This window comes from Melospiza georgiana, chromosome 11 (assembly GCF_028018845.1).
Source record: "Melospiza georgiana isolate bMelGeo1 chromosome 11, bMelGeo1.pri, whole genome shotgun sequence".
Taxonomy (NCBI): domain Eukaryota; kingdom Metazoa; phylum Chordata; class Aves; order Passeriformes; family Passerellidae; genus Melospiza; species Melospiza georgiana.
In genome coordinates, this window is record NC_080440.1 from 10272582 (window position 1) to 10287809 (window position 15228).

The window sequence follows — 15228 nt, forward strand, 5'->3', positions numbered from 1 at the left end:
GTGAGCTTCCTCTGCAGGAGCTGAGCATAGATCCTGATCCATACCAAGTATTGCAGAACTACAGTGTGTTTGTGTATGTATATACCTATACATAAATTATTACGTGTGTTTGTATGAAGAACTAGTGATGTCTGCAGTAACAATGGGGTGTGTGTGTGGGACACACATCCAGCATGGTGGAAATGCCCCCAGGCAGGAAAGGGGCAGGTGTGGGGCAGGAGAGAGGGCATGGGGCTCCTCACACCTCCCGAGGGACTCTCTTATCTCCAGATGTCCAGAGGCTTGCACCCTTACCGACTCTCACAGTGGTTTGGGTTGGAAGGGACATTACCAGGCCACCCAGTCCAACTCCCTGCAAGGAGCAGTGACATTTTCAACCCGATCAAATTGCTCAGTCCTATCCAACCTGACCCGGAGCATTTCCAGGGATGGAGCATCAACCGGCTCTCCGAGCAACCTGCTCCGGTGTTCCATCACCCTCACACGGACTCCCAGCCCCCCGTGTTTCAGTTCAGCCCGTTCCCCCCGTCCCGTGAGGCAGGCCCCTCCGGGCGCTCCGGGGCCCGCAGCACCGCCCCGGGGCCGAGCGCGGCTCCCATTGAGGCCGGGCCCGGGCCGGCCCCCGCCGCCGCGGGGCCAATGGGGGCGGCGGACGCGGTCGAGCCTCTCCCCGGCCTCCCCCGCGGCGGCCGGGCTCCCGTCATGTGAGGGGGATATAGTACTACGGGAGCGGGGCCGCGCTCCGCAGCCGCGCACCCGCCTCCCGGGGGAGCTGCGCCCGCCTCCCGCCGCCGCTCCGCGCTCCCGGCCGCTCCTGCCTCCGCGGGCTGCTGCTCGGGGCTTGCTTGGGTCTACTCCCGCGGGTTTATTGTGCGTGTGTGCCTTTTAAAATTTTTCATTTTTTAAAATTATTTCTATAATTATTTTTGCCTCTTTTTTTTCTTTTTTTTTTTAATTTTTTTTTTTTTTTTTTTTTTTTTTTTTTTTTTTTTTTTTTTTTTGTGGCTTGGTTGTGTTGTTTGGGTTTTTTCCCCCCACCTCGTTCTCGTTGTTGTTGTTGTTGTTGCGTTCTTCTGGTCGCCCGTGGCCTTTGCTGCCCCCCGGCTCGCAGAGGAGTTCAGGTAAGGGTTGATGTGGGCGCGGGGGTCGCGTCCCGCCGGCGGTGCCTCCGCGGCTCGGCGGGGCCGGGGCTGTGTCCCTGCTGCCGGCAGATGGAATTCCATCCCGCCGGGGCACCGGCCAGGGCTGGGGGCTGTTTGCGGGCTGCAGCGGTGCCGTGCCACGGAGTGACAGGCGGAGAGGGGGGGGGGGGGGTTCATTCCCGATCGTCGCGACCACGCTGCGAGGGGAGAGAGGCCCCCCAAAGCCTCCTGAAAAGGGATGGAAGGAATAAACAATACATAAATAATTTTTTAAAACCCTCAACAGACGGAACAAACAAAAAAATCACGATTAGAAAAACCCCAGACAAACATGCTTTGCAGCCATGGAAGCCTGGCTGTGCTGTGCTGGAGTGGCAATTCCGTGTGTGTGTCCCGCACCCCTTTCCCTGCCCCGCGTTATTGCGGGGTGCGCTCCGCCGGGGCCGCTGCCTGTGCCCGCTGCAGGTGAAACGCTTCCTCCTGTGGAAGCCAAAGTTTGGGGCTGCAGCGGGACAGTTTTCAGAGAAGAACGCTTTGGGAATGTTTCTGCAGCTTCCCAGGAGCAACGGGTTTGGGAAAAACAAACCTGATCACCCCGCTGTGTCCGGGGAGCAGCACAGCCACCTTGCGGAGGAGATGAGAGCGAATGGGTTTACTCCTGGCTCACGGCTTCTTTTTATTATTATTTTTATTTTTTTTCTCCCCATTTGCATTTCTCTTTTAATTTCTTAGAAGCTCTGGGCCTGCTTCCTTTTCTTGTTTATGGCTCTGTCCGTGGAGCAGAAGTCAGCCTGAACAGATTTAGAACAAGAGAAAACCCTGAAGAGATTAGTCTTAAACTAGAAAAAGCTGTGGCAGTAAATGTAGGAAATGACTGTCATATATGCTGTGTGATCAATTGTGCTGGGCTGACTGTCCAGAAATGACAGGCTGGGAAACACATCCCTGTGTTTCAGCAAGTTCCAAGCACTTTACATTTTAATGTTGCTCTGCGTCAAAATATGTCTTCTCTGGTTTGCTTTTTGTCGTTATTTTTTTTTTTAGCTGGCAATTAGATGGTCAGGTTTTAAACAGAACAACATGTTTTTGGCAGAAAGGACATCATAACAACCCAGGGAACTCGTAAAAAAAAGTTGGAGACGGTGGTGCTGCTGAACAGCTGCTGTATTTCACTCCAGGAGAGGCTATTTGCAGTGACTGCAGTCTGACTATAGGTGCTTACATTTCTAACATGTTTTCAGCGTTCCTAGAGATGAAAGTGTGTTATGGAAACAGCATCATTAGTTTTCATGGCCTTCATAGCCCCAGCTTTTTTTGGTTTTGTTTTCTAATCTTCTGTTTTTGGCCGTGTCTTCAGGCAAAGTAAGGATAAAAGTATTTTGGTTGTTAGCCTGGCCTTCAGGAAAAAAATATAGCCAGGGCCCGATCCTGCATTCCAGGCATTCTCTAAAATCTTCTTGGCTGTTCTGCAAGTTTTGAGAGCGCACAGAAAGCAGAACTGGCCCGTAATGTGCCTGGATCTATTTGGCTCTGACAGTCCTCTTAAAAAGCCTCTGGTTACATCGAGTGACATTGTTCCTTGTCAAAAGAGATGGGAAACAAGCCTGCTGGCTGTTTTCTGCTGAGGTAACCGGCCCACAGCAATTGCTAGGGGTTCATTATTGGTTTTTTTCTCCCTCATTTAAGTCCTAATTCAAATTGCAGTGTAGTTCTATTCCCAGGGAAATATATTAATATTTTGATAGTGGCTTCCCAGCTCTTCCAAGCATTCAAAGAAATCTTGAACATTTTAAGTTGGTTTTTTTTTTTTTAACAAGAAGTTCACCAACTGCTTTTGGTGCACGCAGAGCATGCCAGCTTTTCTTAGAAAAGCACATGTTGCAGTCCAGATTTCCCTCACAGCCCTATTCTTCAGAAGTTTAGGCTGGAATAATACAGACATTAGAGGAAGAATCAGAAACCACCTGAGGGCAAGTCTTCCTTTCTGCCCTGTGTTTCTCAAGGCAGTCACCAGTTTTTGGTGCAAGATAGAAACAATCAGCTTGGGTGAATTCTTACCAGATGCCAGTACCAATTTGTCAGAAGCAGATGGTGCTTTCTGTTTCAAAACTGGAATAACTCAGCTATGGGACTTCTGCTGGGGGAGCTTTCCAGCAATATAGAGAGTAAAAAAAAAAGTGTATTAGAAATAGTTCAGTTCTTCTGACTCTTTGCTTTTACTATAGGACATGATTATAGTCTAAGGTCACAAAACAGAGCCACTAACCTCTGTTTGAACTTCCTCGTGTTCAGCACATGTAGGTATTTCATTATTGGTTCAGAGGCACAGCTGACTGACAGGGGACACAGACCAGGAAAATGTGCAATCTTCCTTTTAGTCTTTATTTCAACCTGTCCCTGTTTCCTCCATGTGTCTGTGAAGGAGGAAGACAAGTCTTTAAGAAATGTGGCTTCCCCCCCTCTCCTTCCTGGGAAATATTAATAGATGTTGCCAACGGGACAGAGCTCTTTAAGGGTGTTGTGTAAAATACACAACTTTGTGTTCACTGCAGCACTGAGCATACAAACACCTTTTGATTTTTCTCCAGAGAAGGAAAGACAGGGCAAATTTTGGAGATTTTGGAGGCAGCAAAGATGCTCTGCAACAGCAGTAACAACCATCCCCTCGTTGCACAAAACTGGGAGCTATTGACTATTCATGGAAAAGCGTCCACAGCGGCAGAGCCTGTGGAAAATGACAGCGTGTAACAAGATTGACTGGCATTTCCTTCATGCTGGGTCACATGCCTGCTAATTCACACACACACACTGGCTCATAGGCTGATCGAATGACTGCTATCTCTGCACTGCACATACCTTCCACAGAAAGAGTTGTTTTATTATGCACATGTACAGCTCTGTTTCCAATCAGTCACCTTGAGCGAGTGACTGCGGGCCAGTGTTGGCTCCATCCCGAGCTCTCTGCCTTTGCTCTCTAAGGGGCACAATCTCCGTCCGTAAGCAATTTCTGTTCTTTTCCCTCAAAGAGGTGGGGAATAAAATAATACATAGATGTCCCTCCTGCCTCCCCCTCCCCAGTGGCCTTTCTAGGAAGTTTGCTTGTTTTAGATGGTGAAGTGTGGGACAAGTGAGGCTGTCAAGTGGGCACCAGGATGGCTGTGCTGGCCAGGGTGGGGTTTTTGCTCTTGTGGGTTTGTAGCAGGATTAGGGCTCATGGAACCCGGGATTTGCGGGATGCTGCTCATGGTTTGTAGCGGGATTGGGGCTCATGGGCTCACGGAAAATCCCGGGATTTGCGGGATGCTGCAGGTTGGGATGCCGCTCATGGTTTGCAGCGGGATTGGGGCTCATGGAACCCAGGATCCTGCAGGTTGGGATGCCGCTCATGGTTTGCAGTGGGATTGGGGCTCATGGAACCCAGGATCCTGCAGGTTGGGATGCCACTCATGGTTTGCAGTGGGATTGGGGCTCATAGAACCCAGGATCCTGCAGGTTGGGATGCCGCTCATGGTTTGCAGCGGGATTGGGGCTCACGGAAGCCGGGATTTGCGGGATGCTGCAGGCCGGGATGCTGTGCAGCCCTCCCGGTGCAGCAGCTGGCTCGGGGCTCAGCCCCTGCTCCGCAGAGAGAGGAGCACAGTGAAAGCAGCCACCAGCTGGCAGGCAGGGCATGGCAATTAGCTCAGTGCCAGCCTTATTAAGGACAGTGCAGGTGATGATGACGTTGGCACACTGATTCATTACATCTGGAGGGGAAAATCCACCTAGTAAATGCTGAAGCACAGTAAATATTTTTGGCTCCTGCCAGATTGATCCTTTCATTATGCTGAACAGCCTATATTTGTAGAACTGAGGAAGTTAAAAATAAGGTTGGTGGAAAGCTACAAGATAGGAAAAGGATTTGCATTTTATGGTCACCAGCAATAAACATTTTTTATTTGTTTCTTTTTGGTGGTAAAAATTTCAACACTTTATTTTTTCTTTCCCATTCCCTTCTTTGGCTCTGGATTTCACTGCTAGGTGAAAGCTTGTTATTTATTTTCTCTTGCTGGTAATATTCTATAAGGGAGCTGTAAATCTGGAGCACGGTTGGGAAATGATTTCTGACAGCATTCTTTTGCAAATATGTGGTGCAATCCTGCAAAACGCTTCAGCCCTGACAGTCCTCAGGGGGTGGTGCAGACCTATCAAAGCTTGTAGCAGCCTGTGTACCCAGGGAGGCTGGATGCTCTGTACTTTCCTGTGGGCTAGAGGGCTTTATGCCTTTCAGTTCATGGAGATAAATGATTAAACCAACTTCTGACTGTTGCTGTTTTGTTTTTTCCTGCACTTAGGCTCTCACCTGAACTTTGGCTGCCTGGTATATGCTGTTTGGATATCCTTAAGAGATCATCCAGGAATGGTGGATCACTTGCTGCCTACTGATGAATCCTTTTCATCAACAAGGTCTTCTCTTGGATACTTTGGGGACATGACAGCTGGCGTGAGGTCCTACCAAATGCTGCCCTCTCCCCTGTCAGAAGATGACAGTGACTCGTCCAGCTTTTGTTCTTGTTCCAGCCCTGACTCCCAGGTCCTCAGCTCCAGCTATGGAAGCACATCCAGTGCAGAAAGTCAGGACAGTATCTTAGACTATTTATTGTCCCAGGCTTCTTTGGGGAACACCACCACTGCATCATGGTGGGACAAAAGGAGACTTCAGCCAATAGTGAAAGAGGAGTACTTTAGGTTGCCTGAATTTCCTGTGGATATGGAAGACTCAGGACCATTTCAGCCCACGCTTGAGGAGATTGAGGAATTTTTGGAGGAGAATATGGACTTGGAGCTCAAAGAAAGACCTAAAAGCGAGACCAAGGACTTGAGAGCTTGCAGCCAGGTTTCTGTTGCTTCGCTGCAGCAAAAAGACCATATGTTACCCAGTACTAGTTTAAAAGAGAGTAAAAATGAGCAGTTGACTAGCTCAACGGAAGGTGGCCAAGCTTCAAATGGAGGAGTGACCCTGGAGAATGGAATACCAGTTATGCTCCAAATTCAGCCTGTGCAGATCAAACAGGAGTCCAACACCAGCCCCACGTCCCAAGGACCAGCACAGGAGAACATTAAAATTGCACAGCTCCTTGTCAACATCCAAGGACAGACATTTGCCCTTGTGCCTCAGATAGTTCAGTCGTCCAATTTGAACTTGTCCTCTAAATTTGTCCGCATTGCTCCCGTCCCCATCGCCGCCAAGCCAATTGGGCCAGGGGGCATGATCCAGGGGCAGACGGGAATCATCATGGGTCAGAAATTTCAAAAGAACCCTGCAGCTGAACTCATTAAAATGCATAAATGTTCTTTTCCTGGCTGCACCAAGATGTACACGAAAAGCAGCCATTTGAAAGCCCACCTGAGGAGGCACACAGGAGAAAAGCCCTTTGCGTGCACGTGGCCGGGCTGTGGATGGAGGTCAGTATTGGGGTCCAGCTCTGTCCCCCTTCCCTTTCTTGCTCACTTGACCTCACTTGCTGAGCAAGTAGGTTTGCACTCTGATTTATAAACTGTTTCTGTTGCCAGAACTTGTTTGGTTGGTTTGACAATGAAGACCTTTTTTCTTCCTGTTTGGTAACGCAGGGGTTCTGATAAATTAAATAGCACAGCTTCACCTGCTGGCACCAGCAGCTTTAGTGTCTTAAAGCAAATAAAAGCAGTCCATCATAATCTGTATTTCATTCTAGAGGGTCAGGTGAAGCTTGTTACCGCAGGTAAGACCTGGTGTTTGCATTGGTGTGGTTGCAGCACCAGCTGAGGCTGAGTGAGCTGAATGGTTTAGGGCAGAATTGCTGTGCACAGCCCTGTGTGGGACTAAATGTGGCCAGTGAAAGGCTGTGATAAGCAAGTATGGTTAAAAGCAGTATTCTGTGCACTTTCATAGAAAATGCACTCCATCCCACTCCTTCTTAAAATGCTGGCAGTGACACTCTGGCATACTCTGAGTTTTATTCTCTGTCTTGATTCAGAAAAATGCGTGGGTGCCACTCAAAGTTGCAAAAAAGCTGTCAGATGTAACAACATAACCAGAAGGCTGAGGTGGAGTTAAGGATTGCTTGAATGAAAGATTGCAGGTTTGATTGAGAAAATGTTTGGCAGAAGGATTTTTAAAAATATTTTATTTTATTTTTAATATGAATTGAAAAATTTAGTCTTTTTTAAAAGTATCAGCTTTTTATTTTAAGGAAGCTTTGACAAGTGCCGTCCTCCTTCTTTCCAGTTAGCTTTATTACTGGCTTGCCTGCTGGCAAGTGCTAATGTACAGTACCACAAATGATGGTGGGAGAAAATATAATCTTAACTGCCTTGTGTTAAATTAAATTGAATTTCTTGCAAATAATATGCTGCAGAGCTTCAGTGAGCAATGTCTAATGAGAAAATGGGTTGTGATCATGGGCAACAGATGAGGTAAAAAGTAACAGGAGAATGTTGTGTAAAAATGCAAGTATGTGAGACATGCAGCAGTTAGAGATGGCTGGGTTGGTTTGAGGGAAAAGGTCACAGTGGAGCTGAACCCTCTGTTCTCCAGCTGGACCAGGCTGAAGTTTGTTTCTCAGAAGGGCTGGGGGATCAGATTATGGTGGCTCTACAAACTGGTGGTGATTTGTTTCCTTTTATCCTGGTGGCACTCTCGTGGGCTGTTTGCTGCTCAGGGTACCCTCTCACCAAAGCTGCATTTTTCAGCTGTTTGGTCCCAGAAACTGTGGGCTGGGTGCTCCCAACCTGCAGGACAGGTACTTGCTGCTTTTTATTTGGCTGCCAGAGTATGTGTGCACAGGCAGCAGATGTGCCTGTGGGTGTCATGCTGGCTTTCCTTGCATGTGAGCACAGCTCTCCTTTTTGTGACAAATGTGTGTGGCAGTGAGGGTTTGTCTAATCCAAACTGAGCTTTGTACCAACGCTCCCAGGGACTTGTGCGGCTCAGGATCAGGAGCCTGAAGCATTGCCTGTGGGTGACCTTCTCCAGCTCTGTCTTATCACAAAGCTGGTGTTCCCCAAGGTACAGAACCAAGGGGAACGTTTAGGAAAAATAGTAAGTGATAAAGGTTGATTAAATTTGCAACAGGTGCCTCTCTTCTCGAAATGTGGCAAATGATTTGCTGCCTTGGCTGGAGGGTCAAAAGAAGTGCAGGTCCCACAGCCTGGAGCACCCTGAACTTTCAGCCACCACAACTTTTTAAAGATGAGCCCAACAGGAAGGAGGAATTAATCATAATGAAGAACATGTGTCTTGTCCACAAACAGCTGCTGCAAAGGGCTTTTCAAACTCTTGTGCTGTTTGTCTTGTGGAATTTCACAGCCTGGGCTGCAATCTCAATCCCCAAAACCCCCAAACTTTGGAAGGGCTCTGCTGCAAGAGGAGAAGTTTATAGCCAGCAGGAGAGGCGTCCTGTGCTCACAGCAATCCTTAGCACCAGCCTGAGATTGCTGCACATCCCCTGCATGCTGCTCCACATCAAAGGCCAGAACCAACTGAGCATTGAATTACCCAGTTCCCTTTCATCAATAAACCATGTTTACCTTTGCAGAAGTTCAGTGAGAACTGTGACTTAAGTCTCACATGACTTAAGTCCATTGCATCTGGCCACTCTGTTTGCTCCCAGGTCTACATAATCTCAAATGAATTTAAGCACTAAAACACTGCTGGACTCTGCTTTCCCCCTTTTTCCCTGCATTCTTGTGCTTGTGTATTTATTTTTTCACAGAAGACACTTAAGAGCTGATCTCACTGGAGATAGTAATTTCAAAACCAAAACAGAGTGTTGCCTAGCACGAAGTGCCTGAGCTCAGTGGGAGGGTTAAAGGTTCCTCAAGCTCTCTGTGCACGATGTTTTAAATACACCAGGGTTGGAGTGTGTACCCAGCAAGCCCTTAGGATGGCTGGAGACCCCTAGCACCTCCCTGATGGAGGCTGAGCCCTGCTTGCTTGTGCCCTTCCTAGGCACAGGGCTGTTTTAGGCAGTCTGTAGAGTGGCGCTCACTGGCAGTGGCCAGGGACCCTTTGTGCTCCCTGGGATGGGTCAGGGCACTGATCTGTGTCGTGCCACCTCCTACCTTTGGCACCCCAGGTTAGCACTGCTCAGGCCAGAGAGCTGAGCAGCAGCTGTGTTATGGCACAGGGTAGGAGAAGCTCCTGCTTCCCTCCCTGGCACAGCACTGTGCAAAGCTGCAGCTGCTGCAAGGCTGGGGGTGAGGCCATGGCCTTTAAATGCCCCACTGCATCTTCTGGCTGGTGACAGCAGGGGCCACAAGCTCTGCCTGGCTTGGCAGGGAGGGTTTAAAGGCTTGTTAACGTGTGGCCAGAGTGTGCTTGAGCAGTACCACACATGGGGCAGGGCAGGCATCTTGCATTGGCTTTTCTTGCTGCTGCTGTGCAAGGGGATGGCAGGTGCTCAGGAGCTGTGCTGGGTCCTTGCAGGAAAGCTCTGGGGATGGGCAGGAAGGATCTGTCTAGAGGCTTACTCCCCTGTGGAGGAGAGGTACAGCCTGAGTTGGCCTCAGTGGCTGGTGGCCATGGCAGGGACCAGGAGTACCAGGCTGAAGCTATTGACCTTTCTTGCCCCGTGAGCCACATAGGGATGTCCCCATGTGTCTTGGAGACGCAGGTTATGTCCTACACATCAGGGAGCTCTAGGACTTTTCTTCAAGGGAAAGATGTAGTTACAGTCCCTTGGGGTCCTGCCAGATAGAAGGATGAAGAAGGCTCTTTTGTTGCTGTGGGATTTCCCAGATCCCTTCACTTGTCTTTTGAAGGAGGAATCCTTCTGGAAATGGCAGTGACAGAATAGTGAGGTATTCCTTGCGGCTTCCTTTTTTTTTTTTTTTTTTTTTTTTTTTTTTTTTTTTTTTTTTCTTTTGAATTTTGCATTCCACAGTGGATTATTTTCACTTTCTTTGGGTTGATCTCAGTGCCAGAGTGTGTTGCAGATATTTCACTGCAGAGCCAGACCGCCAGATCCTCCCAGCTTCCTTGTCCTAACCTTTGCGTTGTTTTTTTGTAAACACACAGACAGCTTGAGGTTTATTTCTGTGGGCTCTGTAAGTTGATCTTTCCGTCACTGCTGGGGAACAGCGTTGCAACATTCCTGCCTCTTCAGCTAAGGACATGGTTATGAGGCAGAGTGTATTTTTATCGGATGAACTCATCCAAGCTCAATCCTGACATGTGCCTCTTTCTCCCCCACCGTCCGTGCAATTCCCCTCAAAATGCACTTGTGAGGCTCTTGTGCAGGATTAGCCAAGTGCTACTGCACTTCTGTTCCAGATGGTGACCTTAATGGCCAAGGACATAGGACAGGACAACCCAGACACATCTGGTTTTGCTTCTTTGAGGTCTGTATACAAGAGGATGGCTCTTTGCAAAAGTGCTTTTCCTCTGTTCCCTGGATGTGGCACAGCTCTGTTCCTTGTCCAGCACTCAGTCTGCACAGGCAGCATCCTACACTCTCCAGGCCCACTCACCCATAGCCCTACCAGAGCATCCCTACAGGGATCTGGCCCTGGGACTAGCTCACTGCTTAGGACTTGGGGGAAATCCCTGACCCTGCTGCTCCTGGCTCCAGAATGTGGTTTTGGGAAGCTGTGGCTGAAAGGACCAGGGGTGTTAGAGAAAGCAAACATGCAGTTAGAAGGTGTGAAGAGAAACTTCTGTCATGGCCCTTCAGGTGGACAGTTCCATAACAGCTGCCTCTTTATCATGGAGAATTTGACTCTTTCACCATGAGGATACCAGAGCAAGGAAAGGAAGAAAAGCAAGTGAACAGGTGAAAGAATCTCCCTTAGAAATGCCCCAGGGAGAGATGCCCACACCATACCTTACCCATGGTGAGTGCCTGGATCAGTTTTCCAGGGGCTGACTGCTCTTTGGGGAGCATGACCAGTCTGAAGAGCTGCAGCAACGGAGGAAACCATTACCAGCTTTCCCAGTGCCTATGCCATGGTCCTCAACTGTTGGCGGGAGATCAGAGCTAATTAAAACCTTTATATGGAAACTTACTTTTCTTGCATGAGGGATTTATTCATAGGAGCCCAGCAGTCCTGGTTTCTCCCTTTCATAAAAATAGCGAATTTGCTCTGTTGGTGATGTGATATTTTGCTCCAGAAGGGCACATTTTTCTACATGTTCTTTCCCTGATTTGTTCAGCTAGTGCCCATGACTTCACTTATTTATTGTAAATAAACAGCTGATACCATTTCTTGCAAGCTCTCTTTCTGTGCTGCTCTTTGTTACTGCTCTGGCAACAAAACCCTTAATTGCCCTTTGTCAGGCAGCAAATTTTTTGTACCCATCTGGACAGGGCTGTTTTAGTGTGACATTGTTAATTAACCCTCTGTCTCCTAGTCATGTCCAAAGTGGAAATAGAGCCAGCCCTGCTCTTAAGGCCAAAGGATCAGCTCATTTGGGTTCCATAAAGCCTGTGGGATTCGTGGTGGCTATTTTGGATTTTTCTCTGGAGATGGAAGGTGGAAAATATCTAAAATTCAAAGGATTATGGAATACAGTTTTGGTAATTAAAGGCTCATTCTTGATTTAATTTACCCATGCTAACTATGCAAATAACTATGCAAATGGCCATTGGGGCCCACCTGAATTTCAGCTGTCGGGATGCAGAGCATCTCTGGTGCTATTAATGACTCTTTATTTAGCCTGCAGGAGCACACATAGAAGCCAATTTTTCATCTGGATCTAAATAAGTCATGTTGTTTCTGGGTAGCTCTGGCTGGATTTATCTCGAATCCCTCTCAAACTGGGTGCACTTAGGGGGTGTGCTTGTTTTAGTGGGAGCTTGAAACAGACCTCAGCTGCAGGACAGTGGTGGTTATTTCTGCTTGAGGAGTCTGTGCTTGGATTTGCAGGACAGAGATGGTGGGGGTGGCTTTGGAGGGGACTGCAGGGGGATGGAGAGCAGCACTGTTTTTGTCAAGCTGTACCCATGCCATGGGGTCCAGGACAAGGCTGGTACCAATGCTGCCTCTGTGCATTGCCGTGAGTCCAGGGCTGGTAGCTGTGTGTTTCCATCATTGCTGGGACCAGCCCAGCCCTGCTGTGTGTCCCTTTCACCTCCTGGAGATTCCCCGTGACCTGGGGGGATGTTTTTTACCTCGCTGTGCGGCACTTAGCACACCAAACCCCCATTTCTCTGACCAGGCCTCTCCTCTCTTGCAGGTTCTCCAGGTCAGACGAGCTGTCCCGGCACAGGCGCTCCCACTCGGGGGTGAAGCCCTACCAGTGTCCAGTGTGTGAGAAGAAGTTTGCTCGCAGCGACCACTTGTCCAAGCACGTCAAGGTGCACCGGTTCCCGCGCAGCAGCCGCTCCGTGCGCGCCGTGAACTGACGGCTCCTGCCCTGCCTGCCCGCCGGCCGTGCCCAGAGCCACCACAGCACTTTGCTCACCACCACCTTCCTAGGGATAATTTATTTGTCTCCACAGAACAGTCCATGCTGTTACTTGATACCACCGTGTTTGAGTGCCCCCATGTCCTTCAAAGATGATTGGAGAATGAAGCTCTTTTTGGGTCAGGGGAGCGGGGCGCTTCTTCCTTTTTTTTTTTTTTTGTTTTCTTTTAAGGATATTATTTTCCTTTCCTTCTATCTGTCTCTCCTTTGCTGCTGCTTCTTTTGGAAATTACAGTGTTTTATTTTTAGCTGTTTTCTGCTGCACAGGAAAATGTAAAAGTTGCTTGCTGCTAGTTAATTATAGCCCTGGCATTCCTGAGGGCTTTGCTCATGTACAGGCCACTCATTGTGAGTTTTTATTAAGCTGGTCTATTTGTCCAGTTTGGAAACAGCAAATTCCTTTTGAAATGAAAACAACTCCTTTGTTTTTGGGTCGCCTGAGCCAAGGATTTGTAGGGGCTGGCCATAGGAGGAGGAACAGTGGGAGTTGGGGATAGGGGGAGACAGGGCTTGGAGAGCACTGGAATGTGCCTCCATGCATCTCTGATTTTCCCAGCTCACATTTACCTTTCCCTTGGCTAGGTTATATATAAATATTTATGTATACATATTCATACATACATACATATATATATATATATTTAAGGAAAGACACATCCCAAGCAAATCCAGAAGCTCAGGCTGGATGGAATGGCTTGGAGTGAAGCCTCTGGAACTGTGTGTGTGCTTCTGTCCCGTGCTGCCGAGGGGTGCAAGGATGCCCAGGCTCCAAAGGACACTGCTTTCCTTTGAGGCTGGTTTGCAGCATCCACTGCCTTTAGCAGAAGAGCTGTTGTCTGCCCACGAGGCAGCACAAAGGTGTTTGTGAGAGCCTCTGAGCTCTGTTCTGTCTCTGCCCCTGCCCTCTCGTGTGACGTGGGGTGAGAAAGCAGAGCCCCAGCCCTGGGGGTGCCTGGTGAGCACTGGGCTCATCATCACAGCATCCCCACACCCACTGAGAGTCAGGGCCTGGCTGGCTGGAGCTCAGTGTCTGTGTGCTGGCAGGGTCTGCAGGATGTGCCTGTGCCCAGAGAGAGTGGAAGGAACCCCGAGCTGTTGGGACAGTGCTGTGAGCCCGAGGTCTGGGAGTGATCCTCAGTGCCAATCCTCTTCCTCCCAACAGCCATGTCAGAGCTCCGTGCAGCTGGGGTGGGCACATGGGTGAGAACAGCAGCCAAAAGAAACAAATTTGTGTGATAGCTGGCTAAGAAGGGAATTTAAGCAAATAATCAGATGGTAGCAGGCAAGTGATTTTATTTGTGTTTCTTCTTGTTTTGTTTTTCCTTTTGAACTCTGGCGATTGTAAGAAGCTTTAGAAGAAAATAGGATTCAGTAATTAGGGATGATTTTACAATGGATGTTGCATTTCCTTTCCATTCGCAGACGGCATCTGTTTGTCTTTTCTGTTGGCAAAATGGGAAGGAGGAAAGTGTGATCCTAGAGCTAGGCAGAGCAGGAGCCCATGCTGTGTGAGAGCAGCAGGTCTGGCTAAAGTGAATGCATTCCTTTTGTCCTCTAGAAATTAATATAAATGAACTATCATCTATTGACTGGTTTATATCACATCCTATGAATGTATGTAAATAAAACTGTACATAGATGCGTATCTATATAAAATATCTTTTAATAACGTATCAAATTTGTGTAAATTGGAAACAAAAATACCTATAAAGCCAGTGTACATAAGTTACAATTCTGTATATTTTCTTTTGTTCTTCATAAAAATATATTTACTTTGACAATAAAATGAAAATGGAAATTTTAAATCCCTCCTTGAAATTATTATTCATTAATTTCCTTTATAGCCAGCTCTGAAATTTTGATTCACCTGGACGTAACTTTTCAGGTGCTGTGTAACAGGGAGAGGATGGATCAGTTCTGAAGTTTTCCTCAGTTTTTCTCATCTCAGAAAGTTCTTGGAAGGCGTGAGATGTCTGAGTTGTCTCTCTTCACTGGAGCCCTCACGCCTTGCCTGGCAGCCACGCTGGGACACAAACGCCTTCCATGGCTCCTGACTGCTCTGGAACAGCTCTACAGGTGCAGTGAAATGGTGGTTAATGAGGTAGAGCAAGCAGGCTTTGAAGGAATTCCAGCTTTAGTGATTAGTGTGGAGGAGGAAGGGCTTCAAGGTCTGCTTCAGACTGACGGTGACGCACTGTGTGACCCAAGACAAAGGACTCCATTGCCTGTTCTGCACGTCCCTTTCTTGTAAAAGGGGGATAATAACACATGACAATGATACTGTGGGACTTAATTTGCCTTTGTGTGATCCCTGGATGGAAGGAGCAAGCAATGAGGCCAGTAGTCACAGGATTAGATTGTTAAAGGAAGGCCCAGCATGATGGTCTTGGTGCCAGGGCACCTCAGTTGGCTCTGCTGCAAATCCCACACCTGGCAGAGAGATGTGAAGGAGCTGTGCTAGGAAGGATTGCCTCAGGCCTGAGGAGAAGACACCCTGTTCTGCAAAAGCCATTGCTTCCATTTGTAACAACGGGGGCATGAACACCATGCTCTCGTGACCTGCAAGCTGGGACATGCCTTGCACTGTGCTTCTGCTTGCTTTGGCCTCTGCTGGAAGAAGAAAGCAGGAACATGACTGGTGTTAAAGTCACTTCTGAGTCT

General features: G+C 48.2%; 1 protein-coding gene across 1 annotated transcript; it reads left to right on the plus strand.

The window, feature by feature from the left end:
- The first annotated feature begins 1007 nt into the window (after positions 1–1007).
- KLF15 (KLF transcription factor 15) lies at positions 1008–14367 on the plus strand. The gene is made up of 3 exons (XM_058031918.1): positions 1008–1121; positions 5477–6587; positions 12337–14367. The coding sequence occupies exons 2-3, from the start codon at positions 5542–5544 to the stop codon at positions 12503–12505; spliced, it is 1215 nt and encodes a 404-aa protein (XP_057887901.1). The 5' UTR covers positions 1008–1121; positions 5477–5541; the 3' UTR covers positions 12506–14367.
- Positions 14368–15228: the final 861 nt, after the last annotated feature.

What these genes read in the sequence shown, in the direction of transcription:
- KLF15 (XM_058031918.1), top strand. Translation starts at nt 5,542, where the DNA reads ATGGTGGATCACTTGCTGCCTACTGATGAATCCTTTTCATCAACAAGG. An exon ending in TGGCCGGGCTGTGGATGGAG is followed by an intron (nt 6,588 to 12,336) that starts GTCAGTATTGGG and finishes CCTCTCTTGCAG; the next exon opens with GTTCTCCAGGTCAGACGAGC.